Source organism: Dromiciops gliroides, chromosome 1, assembly GCF_019393635.1.
Source record: "Dromiciops gliroides isolate mDroGli1 chromosome 1, mDroGli1.pri, whole genome shotgun sequence".
Classification (NCBI taxonomy): Eukaryota; Metazoa; Chordata; class Mammalia; order Microbiotheria; family Microbiotheriidae; genus Dromiciops; species Dromiciops gliroides.
In genome coordinates, this window is record NC_057861.1 from 33233697 (window position 1) to 33253141 (window position 19445).

The following is a 19445-nucleotide window of genomic DNA, read 5'->3' on the forward strand; positions in this document are numbered from 1 at the left end:
AGCTACAACACCTCGTGGGTCTTGTCTGAGATCTCTCTTTTCGGCCTTGGGTAGATCATGTCCGAGACCTCAAAAGATCCTGTGATTAAGAGATGCTGCGAAGCTCCAAATCGATTGACCGACTTGCAGAACATAAATGATGGGCTTGAGAAATGCCAGAAAAGCTTGAATGACTATCTGGATTCAAAGAGAAATGCCTTCCCGAGGTTCTTCTTCATCTCTGATGACGAGTTGCTCAGCATCCTGGGCAGCAGCGATCCACTCTGTGTCCAGGAGCACATGATCAAGGTCAGGTTCCCCGCCTCTAAGGGTCACGTGCTGGGGGCCCTCTCCAGGCAATGTCAGAGATGCTGTGCTCACTCTGTAACCGATTACTTCCATTTTCCTGGGAAATGGAAACGGACTGGATTTGTTGATTCGAATGCACATATTATAGAAAGGCTGCTCAGTTATTTCTGGTTTTCCACGTGGCAAAAATACAGTGAGATTGAGCTGATGATGTCTCATCAGTGCCGGAGCTGCTATTTGCTCTCTCTGGTGTTCTTATTTATAATTACTCTTATATTGTGAAGTATGGTGTCAGTTATTTAAAGGTTTAAAAAAATCTGTACTTAAACACTAAGAAAGAGAGCACTTCTAGACATCACCCAGCAGAATGCAAAAAGTGAATCTCCAATTAATGCCTCTTACTTTAAAAATGCACAATAAAATGTTACATGTTACTTTTAATATTATCCTGCTTGTCTGTGCTGTCCTCTGAACTTCTTCCTGCTCTCTTCTGTGCATTTCCCCCCCTCCTCCATTTGGCAGGGCATTGAGGGTTAAGTGACTTGCCCAAGGTAACACAACTAGTAAATGTCAAATATCTGAGGTTGGATTTGAACTCAGGTCCTCCTGAATCCAGGGCCAGTGCTTTATCCACTGCGCCACCTAGCTGCCACTGTGCATTTTTAAAAAGTGTTACTTCTGCCTTCTTTTTTTTTTTGGGGGGGGGGAGGTACTAGTTTCTAAAATACCACCTCCAATGGAGGTTTTTTTTTTAAGTGAGGCAATTAGGGTTAAGTGACTTGCCCAAGGTCACACAGCTAGTAAGTGTTAAGTGTCAGAGGCCGGATTTGAACTCAGGTACTCCTGACTCCAGGGCTGGTGCTCTATACACTGCGCCACCTAGCTGCCCCTTCCAATGGAGTTTTATTGATAGGGTGAACAACTCTGCACCTAGGAAAATATTTGAGAGTTATTGCCGAAGTTGTTATGATCACATATCTTTCCATTAAACTCATAGTGCAGTGTCAAATGAGAGCTCTCTTCTTTCTCAGAATTCCGTTTGGCTTTTCTTCTCATTTGCTTTGAGTGAAAATGAAGCTGTTCTGAAGCTATCATCACCATTCGTTGCCTTAAGGTGTTTTCTAGGGGAGAAAAGTTCTATTTTGATATAATTTTAATATGGTGCCTAAGTAGACATTTCCCTTCCACAGGAGGGAATATAATTAGGTTGGTTTTGACATTATTCTCTTTTTCAGAACTTTCATTTTATTCTGATAACATTAACATTTTAAAAAAAACCTGTTTTGTGTCTGCAGTGGTGCCTATGTGTACCTCAAGAGCTTTGTACTAGGATTATAACTAATCAGTTATCCTCCTAAGCCTGGTACCAGTATGGTGAAGTCCCTAGGAGAAGACAGTCACTAGGTTTCCTAAACAGAGCCCCCATTTGATTTTTTTAAACCTTTTATCTTTTCACTTAATAGTATTTTATTTTTCCCAATTACATGTAAAGATATTTTTCAACATTCATTTTTGTAAGGTTTTGAGTTCCAAATTTTTCTCCCTCCTTTCCTTCCCAAGACAGCAAGCAGTCTGATATAGGTTATACATGTACAATCATGTTCAACAAATTTCCACATCAATTATGTTGTAAAAGAAAAATAGGAACAAAAAGGAAAAACTATGAGAAAGAAAAAACAAAAAACAAAAGTGAAAATAGTATGCTTTGATCTGCAGACTCCATAGTTCTTTTCTGGATGTGGATAACATTTTCAAACATCATGAGTCCTTTGGAATTGTGTTGGATCATTGTATTGTTGAGAAGAGCTAAGTCTGTCATGGTTGATCATCATACAATGTTGCTATTGCTAAGTACAATGTTCTTCTGGTTCTGCTCACTTCACTCAGCATCAGTTCATATAAGTCTTTCCAGGTTTTTCTGAAATTCACCTGCTCATCATTTCTTTTCTTTTTCTTTTTTTTGGCTCATCATTTCTTATAGCACAATAGTATTCCATCACATTCATATACCACAACTTGTGCAGCCATCCCCCAATTGATGGGCATCCCCTCAATTTCCAATTCTTTGCTACCACAAAAAGACCTGCTATAAATATTTTTGTACATGTGGGTCCTTTCCCCCTTTTTTATGATCTCTTTGTTGGCTGGCTTTTGAGCCTGGGTCTCTTCCCTGTCTTGCCCGGGCGAGCAAACAAACAAAAACCCCTGGGCTTTTTATGCAACAGATGTGCAAAATTCCTTTCTTTTTAATGATAGCCTCCTGGTTATATTCAGACCACTAATATCTGATTATATATTTATGATTGCCACTTTGCATTTATTGCTGTACCCCTCTTCCCAAGGGAATCTTTGATGGTTGAAGAACATATTTGGATACCACAGGATGTCCTGTGATTCTGTAACATAATACAAATATGGCTGTGCTTTCTTCCCCTGGTATTTTCCAGATGTATGATAATATAGCATCCCTGAGATTTCAAGATGGTGATAGTGGTGAAAAGCTGGTGACTGCAATGATTTCAGCGGAAAGAGAAATGATGGAATTCCGTAAGATAGTGCGTGCTGAAGGCCGTGTGGAGGACTGGATGACATCAGTTTTACACGAAATGAGAAGAACAAATAGATTAATTACCAAAGAAGCTATTTTTAGATACTGTGAAGATAGAAGCAGGTGATGTGATAACCTTGAAACATACAAACCTATCATCCTAATTTATTAATCGCTGTCATGAACAATAAGGGATTGGAATTAATTTATAGACAGAACATAAGAAGCAGATTGGAAATGGAATAGTTCAATATAGGTTATATCATGTATACCTTTAGGTAACAACTTACCAAATTAACAGAAATTAAACTTACAATGAGGCTAATTTAGCTTAGTCATATCTTAGGGCATACAGGGTCATCAAGCTATCTCCAGGCAACTTGTCTGAGCCTTTATCTTTCTAGATGAGAGAGCTGTTATTTTCTCCTTTTGTCTCCCTATGAAAGCCTCCTTCACACACACACACACACACACACACACACACACACACACACACACACACACACACACACACACACGGTGAGCCATTTCAATGCCTTCCCTGGACCTTTTCCAGTTGGTCTGACCCTCTTGATGGTCAAGGATGAGAGCTATATACAGTGTTTGGGAGGGGTCCACACACACAATCTCATACTAAAGGGGGAGAACATTCTCACTTTTTTATTTTTGAGGCACTTTTCTGAAGATGTCCCCAGAGGACATCCACAGCACAGGTTCTTAACCTGAGGTCTGTGAATTCGTTTTTTTCCCCATATCTTGGTGACTGTATTTCAACATAGGCAGCTGGCTTCCTTTGTAATCCTACAAATTTTATTTTATGCATTTAAAGGCATCATTCTGAAAAGGGTTCCTTAGGCCTCACCAGATGGCCAGAGGAGTCCATAATGCAAAAAAGGTTAGGAATCCATATACAATGACTCTAGCATTGTGAAGAGTAGCTCTCATAGCCCATAGTATTTTTTTTTTTTTTAGTGAGGCAGTTAAGTGACTTGCCCAGGGTCACACAGCTAGTAAGTGTTAAGTGTCTGAGGCCAGATTTGAACTCAAGTACTCCTGACTCCAGGGCTGGTGCTCCATCCACTGCACCATCTAGCTGCCCCGAGCCCATAGTATTTTAAATATAGATGGAAGAATTTGTCCTTAAATTCATTCCTTCACACTTTCTGCTTTTCTTTTCTTTTCTTTTTTTTGGTGAAGCAATTGGGGTTAAGTGACTTGCCCAGGGTCACACAGCTAGTAAGTTGTCAAGTGTTTGAGGCCAGATTTGAACTCAGGTCCTCCTGACTCCAGGGCTGGTGCTACCTGGCTGCCCCTACTTTCTGCTTTTCTAAGCATTCACATAAGCACCTAATAATTCCCACTGGTTTTACCACCTTCCTCAAAGCTGCGTGCTATGCTGAAAAGAATTCTGGATTTGGACTCCAAGGACTTGGATTCAAGTTCTGCTTCTGCCACAAATCATGTCGCTTCTGGCCTTCAATTTCTTCATCTCTAAAATGAGGGTGTTGGACTAAATGGTGTCTAAGTTTCCATTTCTAGATCTATGGTCTTGTTAGGCTAGCTTAGAGGCATCTGTGTTCTTCAGTAAGCAATCAGCAAGCATTTATCAAGTGCCTGCTACATGCTGACTCTCTACCAGGCACTAGGGACAAAAAGTCAGGAATGAGACAAGGAACTTGTTCTCCCTTGGGGATGATAACATGTTCATTTATGTTTATATGCAAAATAAATACAAAGCAAATAAAAAGTAATTTTAGATTGGAAGGAGATGGGGAAGACCTATTGGGGATGAAATATAAGCATATTAAGTCGGACTGGCTGCAGCATGGATCTCTCCGGTTTGCCTTTCTGATAGAGTCGAATGGATGTTGCTCTACCAAGGCATGGTGGTGTTGGTTGCCAGCCAAGTGTGGTGGACTTGGGAGGTGGAAGACGTCTTTCGGAAAGTAAAGCTAGGAGAAAAACAGGCAATGAAAACCTATGGCCAGAAAATGCACCAGCAGATTGATGAACTGGTAACTCAGATCACCAAACCATTAAGCAAAAATGACCGAAAAAAATACAATACAGTCCTCATCATTGATGTACATGCCAGAGACATCGTGGATTCCTTTATAAGAGGCAGGTAAGGACCTTCAGAAAAGAATGGATTCTTTTCCCTCCTCCCAGTTCTTTGATCCCCTCCCTGCTTCCCCTTTTCTTCTTCACCTCCTCTGTTGACTCTTTCTCCCCCAGTATTCTTGAAGCTAGGGAATTCGAATGGGAAAGTCAATTGCGATTTTATTGGGATCGAGAACCAGATGAATTGAATGTCCGTCAATGTACTGGAACTTTTGGCTACGGTTATGAGTATATGGGTTTGAATGGACGCTTGGTCATTACGCCAACCACAGACCGCATCTACTTGACACTTACCCAGGTACAGGTTGGAGATACACACACCTATCTGACTCTAACTTTCTAAACTATTTAATAGACTATTTAACTAACATTTAGCTAGTTATTTAATTGATAATGGCAACCTGTGATATCGATCTACATCCATGAGTTGCCTCTCTCTCTCTCTCTCTCTCTCTCTCTCTCTCTCTCTCTCTCTCTCTCTCTCTCTCTTCTCTCTCTCTCTCTCTCTCTCTCTCTCTCTCTCTCTCTCTCTCTCTCTCTCTCTCTCTCTCGTCGCCATTATTAGTCTGTAGGACCATAGGGTTGCATTTTCACATCTTGTTCCTGGCCTCTTCCCCTCTAAGGTTATCTTGTATTTATACATGTATCTTCATTCTTTTTTATGTCCATGCTGTGGACCCCATTAGAATATAAGCTCCTTGAGGGCAGGGACAGTTTTTGCTTCTTTGTATCTCTGGTGCTCAGCACACTGCCTGGCATGTAATAAGTGCTTGATAAACAGATATTGATTGATCAGGCTTTCCTTTGTAGGTCATTGATGCCTTTCAGGCACTTGAGACCACTTTCATGGGCCCCATGAGCCTTCTCTTCTCTGGGCTGAACATGGCCACTTCCTTTAGCCTGTCCCTGGCATAGATTTGAGGCTTCTCACCACCTGACGCCCTTTTTTGGACACTCTCAAGTTCATCAACCTCCTTCTTAGTCTGTAGTATCCAGGGCTGAACACGTACTCCCATATGGTCTGAGCAAGGAGGAATACCGTGGTGCTAGACTTCCTTATTCCTGGAACCTTTGTTTTTCTCTTAACGCATCTCTCATCGCCAAGAACATGCTCCCTTTTGGAGTGGCATGTCACAGTGGTGACTCATGTGGAGTTTTCAGTCTTTTAAAATATCCAGATTTTTTTTTTCCCCAGACAAACTACTTTCTAACCATGCTTCCCCTATCCTGTACTTGTAAAGTTAATTCTTTGAACTCAAGGGTGTGACAACATTTATTCCTAGTTGATGCTGCGGATAGAACACTAGACTTGGAGTCAGTAAGATCTGAGTTCAAATCCAGCTGTAGACACCTATTATCTGTGACCTTGGGAAAGTCACTTAAATGCCTCAGTTTCTTCATCTGTAAAAATGGGGATAATAATAGCACCCACCTCTCAGGATTATTGTGAAGAGCAAATGAGCTATTTGTAAAGCACTTAGCACAGTCCTGGCATGTAGTAGGCACTTAATAAATGCTTGCTTCTTCCTTGCAATGGAAGGACAGAATAAGAGGGAGATTTTTGGTTCCTAGAGGGTCTATTAGAGAATCACGATTGTAAGAGTAGAATTAAATTAGTTTCCCTCTATATATACCTGGAGCGTATCTGTGGCCATGTTACTAAACTTCCAGAATACATTTTTGTTGTCAGCCAACATCCATCTATATTTTGCATCAATACAAATATGTTTTCCTTTTGTGCTTGGCTTCTGACAGGCATTGTCCATGTATTTGGGTGGGGCACCAGCAGGTCCGGCAGGGACAGGCAAAACAGAGACCACCAAAGACCTCGCCAAAGCCTTGGGCTTGCTTTGTGTTGTAACCAACTGTGGAGAAGGCATGGATTACAAAGTAAGAAATTTGGCAATCCTTTCTCTTCGCCATGATAGATAGCAAGAGCACATCAGTGACTTCCAAGTATAGTGCATGGCACTGTCTGCCCTGCTCTGGTGAAAAAAAAAATCTGGATAATTAAAAGCAAGAACTAAATTTGAAAAAGGAAGATAGACATGTATATATATTTGTGTGTGTGTGTGTATTTAAGAAACATCTCTCTGCCTCAAACTCAGCAGGTATAACACTTATTAACTAGCTATGTGACCTTGGACAAGCCACTTAACCTTTATTTGCCTCAGTTTCCCCATCTGAAAAAGAGGGATAATAATAGCACCTACCTCCCAGAATTGGGAAAATACAATGAGATATTTCTAAAGCACCTTTCAAACCATAAAATATTAAATAAATACTATAATTATTTGTCCATTCATTCATTCCAATAGGCACTAAGAGGTAGGATGGCATAGTGGAAAAGGTCAAAAAGACCTGGGTTCAAGCCCTGCCTTTGGCCCATATTAGCTGGCCTAGTCCCTTACCTTCTCAGCGCCCCAGGCAACTCTCCAAGGCTTTTTAAGGTACTGCCAAGTTGTCACTGTGCCTTGGTGGACAGAGTTTCTGCACCAGGAGCCTGCCATGCCCATGAAATCACAGGTCTGGCCAAAAGAGGGAAAATAAAGATGGCGGAGATCCGCCCTGAAAGAGGGTTGGGTCCTCATCACCAAAAGACACATTTGTTAAAGATGAGCAAATAGCTACTTTGGCCAAAATCGAAGTATCTTTCTGATCATTTTAATTTGGGAACCATGTGAATAGATGTGATACCTGCATAACTGAAGTAGGAAACTCACTGATAGAGGATGTTTTAGAAAGGATTCTCAGGGGCAGCTAGGTGGCACAGTGGATTGAGCACCGGCCCTGGATTCAGGAGGACCTGAGTTCAAATCCAGCCTCAGACACTTAACACTTACTAGCTGTGTGACCCTGGGCAAGTCACTTAACCCCAATTGCCTCACTAAAAAAAAAAAAAGAAAGGATTCTCTAGCAGGTTTGGACCCAATGGGCCCTAAAGTTTCTTACAAATGTGGGTGTCATTCCCCATCACTGTCCTTCTAATGGTGGTGGTTTAATATGTCTTTGTTGATTAGTTAAAGTAAATGCAGTAGAGGGGGGGTTTTCTTTTTCTTTTTCTGGATGGGATTCCTCCTTCAGGGTCTGTGATTTGGGGGCAGATGCAGCTTAACTGCAGCCCAAAACAGAAGGTAGGACCTCAGCCGCTGGCTCCTGGTCATTTAAAGTCTGTTGGACTCGTTGGCAGGGTGAATGATGGGGAGGGGCAAGGAAGAAGTATAACCTTAGCTCTCCTAGGGGGTTACAAGATCCCTAACTGTTCATAGGGATAAGCCCTGTGGGGGAAAAGGGGAAAACCAGAAGAGAATCCTAGGAGGACCTGGGTTCAAATCCTGCCTCAGACACTTACAAGCAGCATGACCTTGGGCAATTCACTTCACCTTGGTGACCTTAGTTTCTCCATCTGTAAAATGAGGGGGTTGGACCAGATGACCTGTGAGGCTCCTTCCCCTTCTGAGTGCAGGACCTCCGCCCCAGCATAAGCCAAGCATTCATTTGGTCTGTGATGGCTTTTGTTTCAGGCTGTCGGGAAGATTTTCTCCGGCCTTGCCCAGTGCGGGGCTTGGGGCTGTTTTGATGAGTTCAATCGGATCGATGCCTCTGTACTCTCAGTCATCTCTTCCCAGATTCAGACTATTCGAAATGCTCTGATCCATCAGCTGACCACATTTCAGGTGAGCGCCGAGCGGGGCACTTGGGGCTTCCATGGGCAGAGGGAGGAAGTGACGCATCCCTTTTCTGGAGGTCACCCCCTTCCCTGGTTTCGCTGCTTCTGTTCAGTCAGAGGCACTGCCCGTACGGACACAGTCTTGGCAGAACTGTTGCCTAGCCTGGCACTCACTTTTCCCAAAAGTATTCTTAGTAACAGAACTGCTCTGGGAGGCAGGTGAGCCTGGGCCTCAGACCCGAGGGTCATGCATTTCATACCTGGCTGGAAGTCAAGGGTCAAGATGAACCTCTACCTCTCCATGCCCCAGCCTCATGCAGGCAACAAGAAACAAAACGCACAGTCCAGGGTGGGTCAGTCAGTCGGTCTGTCTGTCTGTCTCTCCTTATCTCAGCCTTTTCTTTGGAGGGTAGGGCCTGGCTTATTTTTGTCTCATTTCCCCAGCCCCTGCCCAGTGACTCACCAGTGAGGGACTTGGCATAGTCTTGGCTGAATCGAATGGAATCCGTTGTTGTGGGGAGGGCCAACTTCTCACTTTGGTCCCTGTTTTTGCTTTAGTTTGAAGGCCAAGAAATTTCCCTGGATTCTCGCATGGGCATCTTCATTACCATGAATCCGGGTTACGCTGGCCGGACAGAACTGCCCGAGTCTGTGAAGGCTTTGTTCAGGCCTGTGGTCGTCATTGTGCCGGACCTTCAGCAGATCTGTGAGATCATGCTCTTCTCAGAGGGGTTTCTTTTGGCAAAGGTCAGAGAAATGAAATGAAATGAATACAAAAGGAATGAGCCTTAGGTCCTTAAGATTTCCTGCATGGTTTCCCTAACGTCTCTGCTTCTCTATCCCCCTCACCCCTAATCTCCTACAGTCATGGTTTTAAACATTTTAGGTCATGATGACTTGAAAACCTCCTGTTTTTGGTTTGTTTATTTTGTGTCTGTAGAGAATGAGGCAAAGATTTTTTTCTCTGGTAGCTGATGACTGTGAACAAGGAGATCTCAATGCTGTACCCCAGGATCCCATCCACACACCCACAGGACAAATACTGCTTCACAATGACAGTAGGGGACAGGGCCTGGCCCTATGACTTCATTGACATAAGGAACTCCCTCTACCAATACAGGTTGTGGGCTTTGGAGAGGTCAGGTGACTCATCCAAGTGCCTTTTTAGAATTATTTTTTTTCCAGGGCAACAGGGGTTAAGTGACTTGCCCAGGGTCACACAGCTAGTAAGTGTCAAGTATCTGAGGCCTGATTTGAACTCAGGTCCTTCTGAATCCAGGGCCAGTGATTTATCCACTGCGCCACCTAGCTGCGTCCCACCCAAGTGCCTTTTGGTCAAAGACTCTGTCTCCCTCTGTCCTTAGTATCAAACACCCATTGGCTGATCACTCTTTTGGCCATTCAGAGCCAGCCTGTATTCTGGGCATCGTGGGAAGGTGTCTGGCTTCTCTTCTCCACACGTGCAGAGGGAAGTAAGGCTTGGGAAAGCATAGAGTATATGCAGATATGGAGAGCAGGAGTGGACCTCCTTGAATCTGTACCCCTCTTTTTATCTGAGAGGAAACCGAGGCCCAGAGATAGTAAATGAATTATCTAAAGTCAGAGAAGAAATAAGTAACCAAGGACAGGTTCAAACCCAGGTCCTCTGAATCCATAGCTAGGGTTCTTTCCAGTGCATCTCTTGTCTCCTTTGTGAATCCTTTGTGAATATGAGGGAACCACTAGGTTTTTGTAGCATGCTGTTCATGAATCCTGTAGTTAGTTTAGAGGAATTTGTAGCAGGTAAGTATCACAGCTGGGCCTGGAGTCAGGAAGATCTGAGTTTAAATCCAGCCTCAGACATTACCTGGAAGGCCCTGAGCAAGTTTACCTCATCTGTAAAATGAGGATATTAATAGCACCCACCCCTCAAGGTTGTTGTGAGAATCAAATGAGAGTAAAGTGCCTTGCATAGCTCCTGGCACATAGTTGGTGCTATATAAATGTAAGCTCTTGGTATTAATTCTTTTTGTTTGTTTGGTTTTTTGGGGCAATGAGGGTTAAGTGACTTGCCCAGGGTCACATAGCTAGTAAGTGTCAAGTGTCTGAGGCCAGATTTGAACTCAGGTCTTCCTGAATCTAGGGACAGTGCTCTCTCCACTGTGCCACCTAGCTGCCCTGTTGGTATTAATTCTTATCATTATTCCTTGATTTTTTTTTTTAACTCAGGGACTTTGTGTACCTTTATGATCATCATGACAAAGCAGAATTCATCCCGTTGTCTGGATATTCCATTTCTCAGCTGACCTTGACATCTATCGTTCAGGCACTGTGGTGGAGGAGGGGGTGATGGCGGCATAGGGTAGATTGATATTTCTTTGAACAGATTCAAATGATTGATTTGTCTTAGGACAAAGCAAACCAAAGCAGTATTTTTTATATACTCCAAACCTGATTTTTCAAGGCACAGGAGTTATATAATTACATATGACAAGGTTTTCAGGAAATCCCCCTCCCCTCCATTTGATTTTTGGCATATTCATCAAAATTTTGTAAGGTGCTTTTTTCCTGTTTCTTTTAAACTTTGAAATAGATTTAAAAAAATGCACTGTACTTCTGAAAAACAATCACGTTTGTGTAGCCAAAGAGAAGTTGTGTTGGTCAAACAGGGTCTCTGACTTTTTGCTTGGTTTTCACCTGTCATTGATGATTTCTTTTGCCAAACAGACGCTGGCCAAAAAGATGACTGTGCTGTACAAACTGTCCCGGGAACAACTGTCCAAACAGCATCATTATGACTTTGGACTGAGGGCTCTCAAATCAGTGTTAGTGATGGCTGGCGAGCTCAAGAGAGGCTCTTCTGAACTAAATGAGGTAAATGTCACATCCAGTACTGCTTGTCACATCTTCATTTAGTAACTAAGGGTGATAATAATGAAAAGGCAAATAGGTGGCTCCCTGGAGACAGCACTGGACCATTATATTAATATACCATACTTTTTTCAGCCATTCCCCAATTGATGGGCACTCCCCTTAATTTTCAGTTCTTTGCAACTACTAAAAGAGTTGCTATAAATATTTTTGTGCCAGCGAGTCTATTTCTTTGATCTCTTTGGTGATATTAGCTAGTAGTAGTATTGCTAGGTCAAATGGTATGTACAATTTAATAGCTTTTTGGGTTATAGTTCTAGGTTGTTTTCCATAATGGCTGGACCAGGGGCAGCTAGGTGGTGCAGTGGATAGAGCACCAGTCCTGGAGTCAGGAGTACCTGAGTTCAAATCTGGCCTCAGACACTTGACACTTACTAGCTGTGTGACCCTGGGCAAGTCACTTAACCCCAATCGCCTCACCAAAAAAAAAAAGTCATAATGGCTGAACCAATTCATAGCCTAGCCTTTCTGATATTTGTCATTTTCTTTTTTTGTAAACTTTGTCAGTCTGGTGGGTGTGAGGAGGAAATCTCAGAATTGCATTTCTTTAATATGATTCAGATAATTTAAAAAATATTGCTATTGATAGCTTGGATTTCTTCCTTAGAAAACTGCCCATTCAATCATGAAAAAGAGAAAAAAGGGGGAAAAATTGTACAAAACATATTTATAGCAGTTCTTTGTGGTGGCTAAGAATTGGGAATCAAGGGAATGTCCATCAATTGAGGAATGACTGAAGAAGCTGTGCTATATGATTGTAGTGGAATGGTATTGTGCTATAGGAAATGACAAACAGGATGATCCCAGAAAAACCTGGAAAGACTCATATGAACTGATGTTATAGTGAAATGAGCAGAACTGGGAGGACATTGTGCATAGTGAAGTAGTATTGTTTGATGAACAATTGTGAATGACTTAATTACTCTCAGCAATACAATGATCCAAGACAATCCCAAGGAACTAATGATGAAGCATACTATCCACCCCCATAGAAAGAACTGATAAAAAGAGCACTTGTGGATTGTACCCATATAACCTATATCAGATTGGTTGCTATCTTGTGGAGGGGGGAGGAAGGGTAGGGAGGGAGAAAAATTTGGAACTCTAAATCTTATGAAAATGAATGTTGAAAACTACCCCTTCATGTAACTGGAAAAAATAAAATAAATGTTTGTTGCACTGAAAAAAAAAAGAAAAAGAAAACTGACCATATTCTTTGAACATCTATCATTTGGGGAGTTGTCTTCTCATATCCTTATTTTGGAATGAAGCTTCTTCTTTGTCATTTTGTTATATTCATTTTTAATTGTTTTGTGGTGGTTATTGTTTTGGTTTACATTGTAGTAATCATTTTTGTGTATACTATTTTTTTTGGTTCTACTTTCTTCACTTTGTATCAGTTCATGGAAGTCTTCCTATGCTTCTTTTTTTTTAAATAACATTTGTTTTTTCTGACAGTGCAGCAGTATTCCATTTTATTCACATACCACAATTTGTTTAGCTATTCTCCAACTGATAGACATCTACTTTGTTTCCAGTTCTTTGCCATCTCATAAAGTGTTCCTACAAACATTGGTGAACATGGGGCCTCTTTCTTTTTATCAAAGACCTTTTTAATTTCACATAATCAAAATTGTCCATTTTCTTTTCTTTTTCTTTTTTTTGCAAGGCAATGAGGGTTAAGTGACTTGCCCAGGGTCACACAGCTAGTAAGTGTCAAGTGTCTGAGGCCAGATTTGAATTCAGGTCCTCCTGAATCCAGGGCCGGTGCTTTATCCACTTCGCCACCTAGTTTCTCCCTCCACTTTATTATCAATGGTCCTCTTTATCCCTTGTTTGGTGATGAATGTTTCCCTATCAATAGAACTGAAAGTTCTTCCCTCCTCTCCTGATTTGTTTATGAGGTCACCCTTTATGTCTAAGTAACATTTTTTGAAAATGCATCTTGTCATTTCATGTTGACCAGGATGTGGTCCTGATGAGGGCTCTCAGAGACATGAATCTGCCCAAGTTTGTGTTTGAAGATGTTCCTCTTTTCCTTGGCTTGATTTCTGACTTGTTTCCTGGGCTTGATTGTCCCCGAGTCCGCTACCCCAGTTTCAACGATGCAGTGGAACAAGTGCTAGAGGAGAATGGTTATGTTGTCTTACCGATTCAGGTAAAAAACCAGGCGAGAAGCAAATGGACGGTTCTTTGGGACTTGTGAAGGACTTCCCCTATTTTTCACCATTTTTCTTTTGGGAAATGGTAGAATATTCTCCTTTTTAGAAATTGATTTAAAACTAAATCTATTATTATGAGCTTGAGAGATGCATTTGAACTGGCTGTCAATGTGTATCTTACAGGTGGATAAAGTGGTTCAAATGTATGAGACCATGTTGACCCGCCACACCACCATGGTGGTTGGACCTACCCGAGGTGGCAAGACAGTTGTCATCAACACTTTATGCCAGGCCCAGACCAAGTGAGTATAGTGCCACGTGGAGGAGTTGGCAGGATGCTGGAGTCATGATTTGCCTCAGTTTTTATTTTTCTAAGAATTGTAAAATGAATTATTTTTTTACATGCAGATTTTTTGGGGGGGGGAAGGGGGTTTATTCTTTTGTGGAATGACAGCACAATTTAGGATGTAATATGGTGATGGTCTTAAACCCTTGATGGAGGTTCAGTTTTATCTGTAGTATGAGAATGATAACCCCCCCCCCAACCTCATGGGGGTGTTTTGAGGATAAATAATGAAATTCAGATTTGCCCTTTGGGCAAATTATTCCAAGAAAAAAAGGTGCTTTGGGAGGGGTTGGGGGTGGAGTTGGGTACAGACTTATACACAGTCATATATGGTGGGATAATGCCCAGGACTAATACACTTTCCAAAGGGCCTTTTATTCCCAGTGATTGAATTAGGTTAAGGAAGGACAAGAACTTGAATGCTTTGAGATTTTCAGAAAATCATAAATCCAAGTTACTATCATTATTATTTCTACTAGGGATGGAAGTTTTATTTTTTGGCATCTTATTTTATTCATAAATGAATTGCTAATCTGATTTGCAAATATGTGTTTGTAAATGTATGTATGTGTATATATATGTATATATGTGTATATATGTATATATGTGTATATGTGTATATATATGTATATATGTATATATGTGTGTGTGTATATATATATACTAATAGTAACATTTATGGCAGAACAAATACATACCACAAAAGGAGAGTGGATAGTCAGCAGACCTCAGTTCAAATTCTGCTTCAGACATTTATTGGCTATGTGTCCTCAGTACTGTCACTTAACCTGTCTGGTCTTCTGTTTCCTTCTCTGTAAAATGAGGGGTTAGACTTAGTGGTCTCTTAGGTTCCTTCAGGATCTTTAATATCTTGTGATCTATTCTTTGTGGTTAACATCCCTGACAAGTAGTCTTTAGCAGGCATAGCAATTAAGGCAGTTAGATAAAGCATTTATTTTTATTTTATTTTTTTTAGTGAGGCAATTGGGGGGTTAAGTGACTTGCCCAGGGTCACACAGCTAGTAAGTGTTAAGTGTCTGAGGCCGGATTTGAACTCAGGTACTCCTGACTCTAGGGCCGGTGCTCTATCCATTGCGCCATCTAGCTGCCCCCTAAAGCATTTATTTTTAAAAATTTATTTTTAAATTCAATTTTTTTAGGTCTATACTCTCCCTCCTACCTCTCCCAACCCACTGAGAAAACAAAAGAAAACAAAAAACCCAACTCGTATGTAGTGAAACAAAATAAATTCCCACATTGGCCATGTCCAAAAAAAGTCTCAATCTACATTAATAGTGCATTAATGTTGGCCTCAAAGGTTTATGATTTTCTTCTTCAGGAAGATAATCATTGATGTTCTGTTGCTCTCTAAGCCTCAGCCTCGGTGAGCTGTGAGCCTGAGGATAGGTATGGGGATGGGCTGAGAGCCTTACAAAGGATTCTGAGGTTAGTTTCTTCTTAACTGATGTTGCATTTTCAGCTCTAGGCTGCAGATCTCAATCTGAACACTCTGTCAGAACTCTCTAGTGTGTCCCTTTGCTTAAGATGGCTTAACACATCAGGTGTTTTTAAATCAGGCTTGGTTTAGTGACGAAGCTCTACATACTAAATCCCAAGGCAATGAGTGTGATAGAATTATACGGCATTTTGGATCCTACCACTCGAGACTGGACAGATGGTGTGCTGTCAAACATCTTCAGGGAGACCAATAAGCCAACTGACAAGAAAGAGAGAAAGTAAGTTTTTTAGAAGTCATGAAGAATTTAGTTAGTTAACATGAAATGATTGAAAATTGTATCAGGATCTAAGGGTCAAGAATATTATTAAGAATTACTTTGTGAAAGCATGTATAAACAAAAGTTGAGAACTATCTTTACATGTAACGGAAAAAATAAAATACCTCATACATTAAAAAAAAAAAAGAATTACCTTGTGGCAAAATGATGCCAGGAAAGATTCTGATTTTATATTTTAGCTCAAAATCTGTTATGACAAATACCCCAAACAATCCCAAACCTTCATCACAAAAGGAGTGCCAGGTCCCTCACTCTGAAGGCCAACCCTTTCATTATAATTTCAAGTGATATTTGTTAGAACAAAATTCCAGTGCAGTAGAGTAATTTGGACAGCCTCTATAGGACATAACATGCATGTGACTTGGCCTTACCTGTTGAAATAGCCATTGTATAATTTGTCTTGTGATGCTTCAATGCTAAAAGTTACCTGAAGGTCCTGGGAGAGAGTACTTGCTGGCTTTACAGAGGACCTCAGTTTGAATCCTGCCTTTGCTACTCACTAGCTGTGTGACCTTGACAAGGCATTGATTTCTCTGGGCCTCAGTTCTTATATGTGGAATGAGGGGGCTGGATGAGACAGACTCCTGTCCTCCTATGACATGGAGTCAGGACAGAAACCTAGAATTTCAGGGTTGGGAGAGACCCCAGAGGCCATCGGCTCCAGCCCATACCTGAACACAAATCCTTCGCTACACCACGCTTGACTAATGGCCTTCCAGTATCTGCCTAACAGGTCCTTGTTTCCCCATTGAGGGAGAGCCCATCGCCACTCCAGGCAGTCGATTTCCTTGCCCCGGGTGAGCTTTGGGGCAGCTCTCATCACTAGGAAGGAAGCTTGCGTGCTGCTGCTTGGGGGCTGCTTGTCTCTCCAGCTACGCTCCCTATTAGGGTTCACCATTGAGAGGCAGCTGATTACCATTCACTAGCTGGCTAGCCCTCTTTTACCGCCTTCATACAGGTATATTTTATTTGACGGTGACGTGGATGCACTCTGGGTAGAAAACATGAATTCTGTGATGGATGACAACAAGCTATTGACTTTGGCAAATGGAGAGCGCATCCGACTTCAGGCTCATTGTTCTCTGCTGTTTGAGGTAAGTGGCAGTGAAGTTATTCTGAGCCATTGTTGGTACTTTTGCATATGGCCACCTGCTGTGATGCTTGCTCCAGGTCAGGAGTTCTTAACCCCTTTTTGGGCAGTGTGGCAAAGCCTAGCACATCTTAGAATAATGCTTTTAAATGCACAAAATAAAACAGAGGATTATGAGGAAAAATCATTCTCATTGAAATGTGTGCTTTGAGTGTTCCATGAGCATTGTGTGACAGCTTTCTCTTTCTTTGTTTCTTTGTTTGTTTCTTTGCTTTTTTGTTTGTTTGTTTGTTTGTTTCTTCCTTCCTTCCTTTCTTTTTTTCTTTCTTCAGGTTGGTGACTTACAGTATGCTTCCCCTGCCACGGTCTCCCGATGTGGGATGGTTTATGTTGATCCTAAAAACCTGAAATATGAACCTTTCTGGATTATGTGGGTTAACCAAATCAACAGCAAGGTAAATGTTATTTCTTTCTTTTTAAAAAAATATATTACCGGGCAGCTACACAGTGTAGTGGATAGAGCACCGCCCCTGGATTCAGGAGTACCTGAGTTTGGGTCCGGCCTCCGACACTTGATACTTACTGGCTGTGTGACCTTGGGCAAGTCACTTAACCCCCATTGCCCCCCCCCAAATATATATATATTCCTCCCCTCCAGTTACATGTTAAAATATTTTTTTTAACATTAAAAAAGTTTTGAGTTCCAATTCTATCCCTCCCTTTCCTCCCCCTGAGATACTAAACAGTCTGACATAGGTTATACAATCACATAAAACATTTCCATATTAGCCAGTAAACGTTATTTCTATTTTTTTTATTTTATTTTATTATTTTTTTTTTAGTGAGGCAATTGGGGTTAAGTGACTTGCCCAGGGTCACACAGCTAGTTAAGTATTAAGTGTCTGAGACCGAATTTGAACTCAGGTACTCCTGACTCCAGGGCCGGTGCTCTATCCACTGCGCCATCTAGCTGCCCCAAAACGTTATTTCTAAATGAGAATGAAACCACTGAGCCGAACTCACAGCTGGCTGCTCTGGTGTCCAAAAAGTGCTGGCAAAGGACGGACAAGGAGTAGAATGCCTCAGGGTTGTGTCTGGAACCCCTATCATTTGACAGTTTCACCAGTGACTTGGGTGAAGACAGCTTGTCACTGTTATTATTAAGTGGACAGAAAGAGAGGCCTTATAGCAGACAGAGAGTTGGCCTTGAAGCCAATAAGACCTGGGTTTGAGTCCTCCTTCTGTCCCATCCTAGCTGTGTGACCTTGGGCATGTCCCTTGATCTCTCAGTTCTCTGGGCATATCTCTGACGAATACAAATTGCAGAGAAGGCCAGATTACATTGGGAAAGGGAGTTTCCTCTCCTGGGAAGTGACATTCCATCTCCCACCTCCATGCCTTGGCTCTGCCTTCCCCTCTGCCTGTAATGTTCTGCCTCCCTATTTCTGCCTCTTAGTTTCCCTGGCTGCCTTCAAGATTCAGTTTAAACCCCATGTTCTTCAGGAGGCCTTTCTTGGTTCTTCTAGCTGCTGATGCCTTCCCCTCTCAGATGACTTCCTATGTATTCTGCATATATCTTGTCCATATCTATTTATTTACATGGTTTTTTTGCATACATGGTTTTTTTGGGGGGGGCAGGGCACTGACGGTTAAGTGACTTGCCCAGGGTCACACAGCTAATAAGTGTCAAGTGTCTGAGGCTGGATTTGAACTCAGGTCCTCCTGAATCCAGGGCCGGTGCTTTATCCACTGTGCCACCTAGCTGCCCCCTATTTATTTACATGTTGATTCCCCTATCAGAATCCACTGAGGCTCTTCTTTAGCTCCCCTGTGCTTGGCATGTAGTAAGTGCTTAATAAATGCATATTGGCCAGCTGACTATGCCAGTAAAACCAGGGGTCCGGTCCCTCTCCCTATTCCCCATTAAGCAAACGTGTTACTATATTTATTAAGTATAACATAGTGGCATCATCTAATATACGACAATGACATTTTGTATTTACCTTGTGCTTTGCATTTTAATAAAGTACTTTCATCTCTGGTGTCTCATTAAATTCTCACACCTCATCTGGCAAGTGGGACAGTTCTTCTTATCTCCATTTTATTGATGTGGAAACTGAGGATGAGAATAGTCCTGGATCTCAAAAGTATTAAGTGGCAAAGCCGGGGCTTGAATGGAAGTCTTTCCATTCCACATTTTATACTTTTCTCAATGAAAGCATCTCGCTCCTTTGTTATAAACACATGTGATGTTTAAAATCTAAATTGTGGTCACCTTAAATTGGAAAGCTTCAGTACCAGTCTTTGGGCATTAAACATTTATTAAAAGCATACAGGTATTCACGTGGAGTTGAGAAAGTTAAGAAAAGGCCTGTCTAGCATAGAGTTCCAGCCTGGTTGGGTTCTTCCTCAAGTCCTCCTCCAGGAGCCTGCTTTAATCAGGAACTCTCCAGCAAGCTGATTGTGGAAGCTTTTTATAGGTCTGGAACAGAGGTGGTCCTTACACACTGCTTC

At 41.8% G+C, this 19445-nt stretch overlaps 1 protein-coding gene across 1 annotated transcript in view; it reads left to right on the top strand.

Annotated features, from left to right (window-relative positions):
- The window catches only part of DNAH10 (dynein axonemal heavy chain 10), a 139153-nt gene that overhangs the window by 63432 nt on the left and 56276 nt on the right, over positions 1-19445 (top strand). The window contains exons 29-41 of the mRNA XM_043979641.1: positions 55-288; positions 2736-2959; positions 4692-4961; positions 5072-5255; positions 6713-6847; positions 8482-8634; positions 9186-9374; positions 11334-11480; positions 13504-13695; positions 13883-14001; positions 15623-15781; positions 16800-16935; positions 17264-17386. Of these exons, the coding sequence (XP_043835576.1) occupies positions 55-288; positions 2736-2959; positions 4692-4961; positions 5072-5255; positions 6713-6847; positions 8482-8634; positions 9186-9374; positions 11334-11480; positions 13504-13695; positions 13883-14001; positions 15623-15781; positions 16800-16935; positions 17264-17386 (2265 nt within the window). The remainder of the gene's footprint in view (positions 1-54; positions 289-2735; positions 2960-4691; positions 4962-5071; positions 5256-6712; positions 6848-8481; positions 8635-9185; positions 9375-11333; positions 11481-13503; positions 13696-13882; positions 14002-15622; positions 15782-16799; positions 16936-17263; positions 17387-19445) is intronic.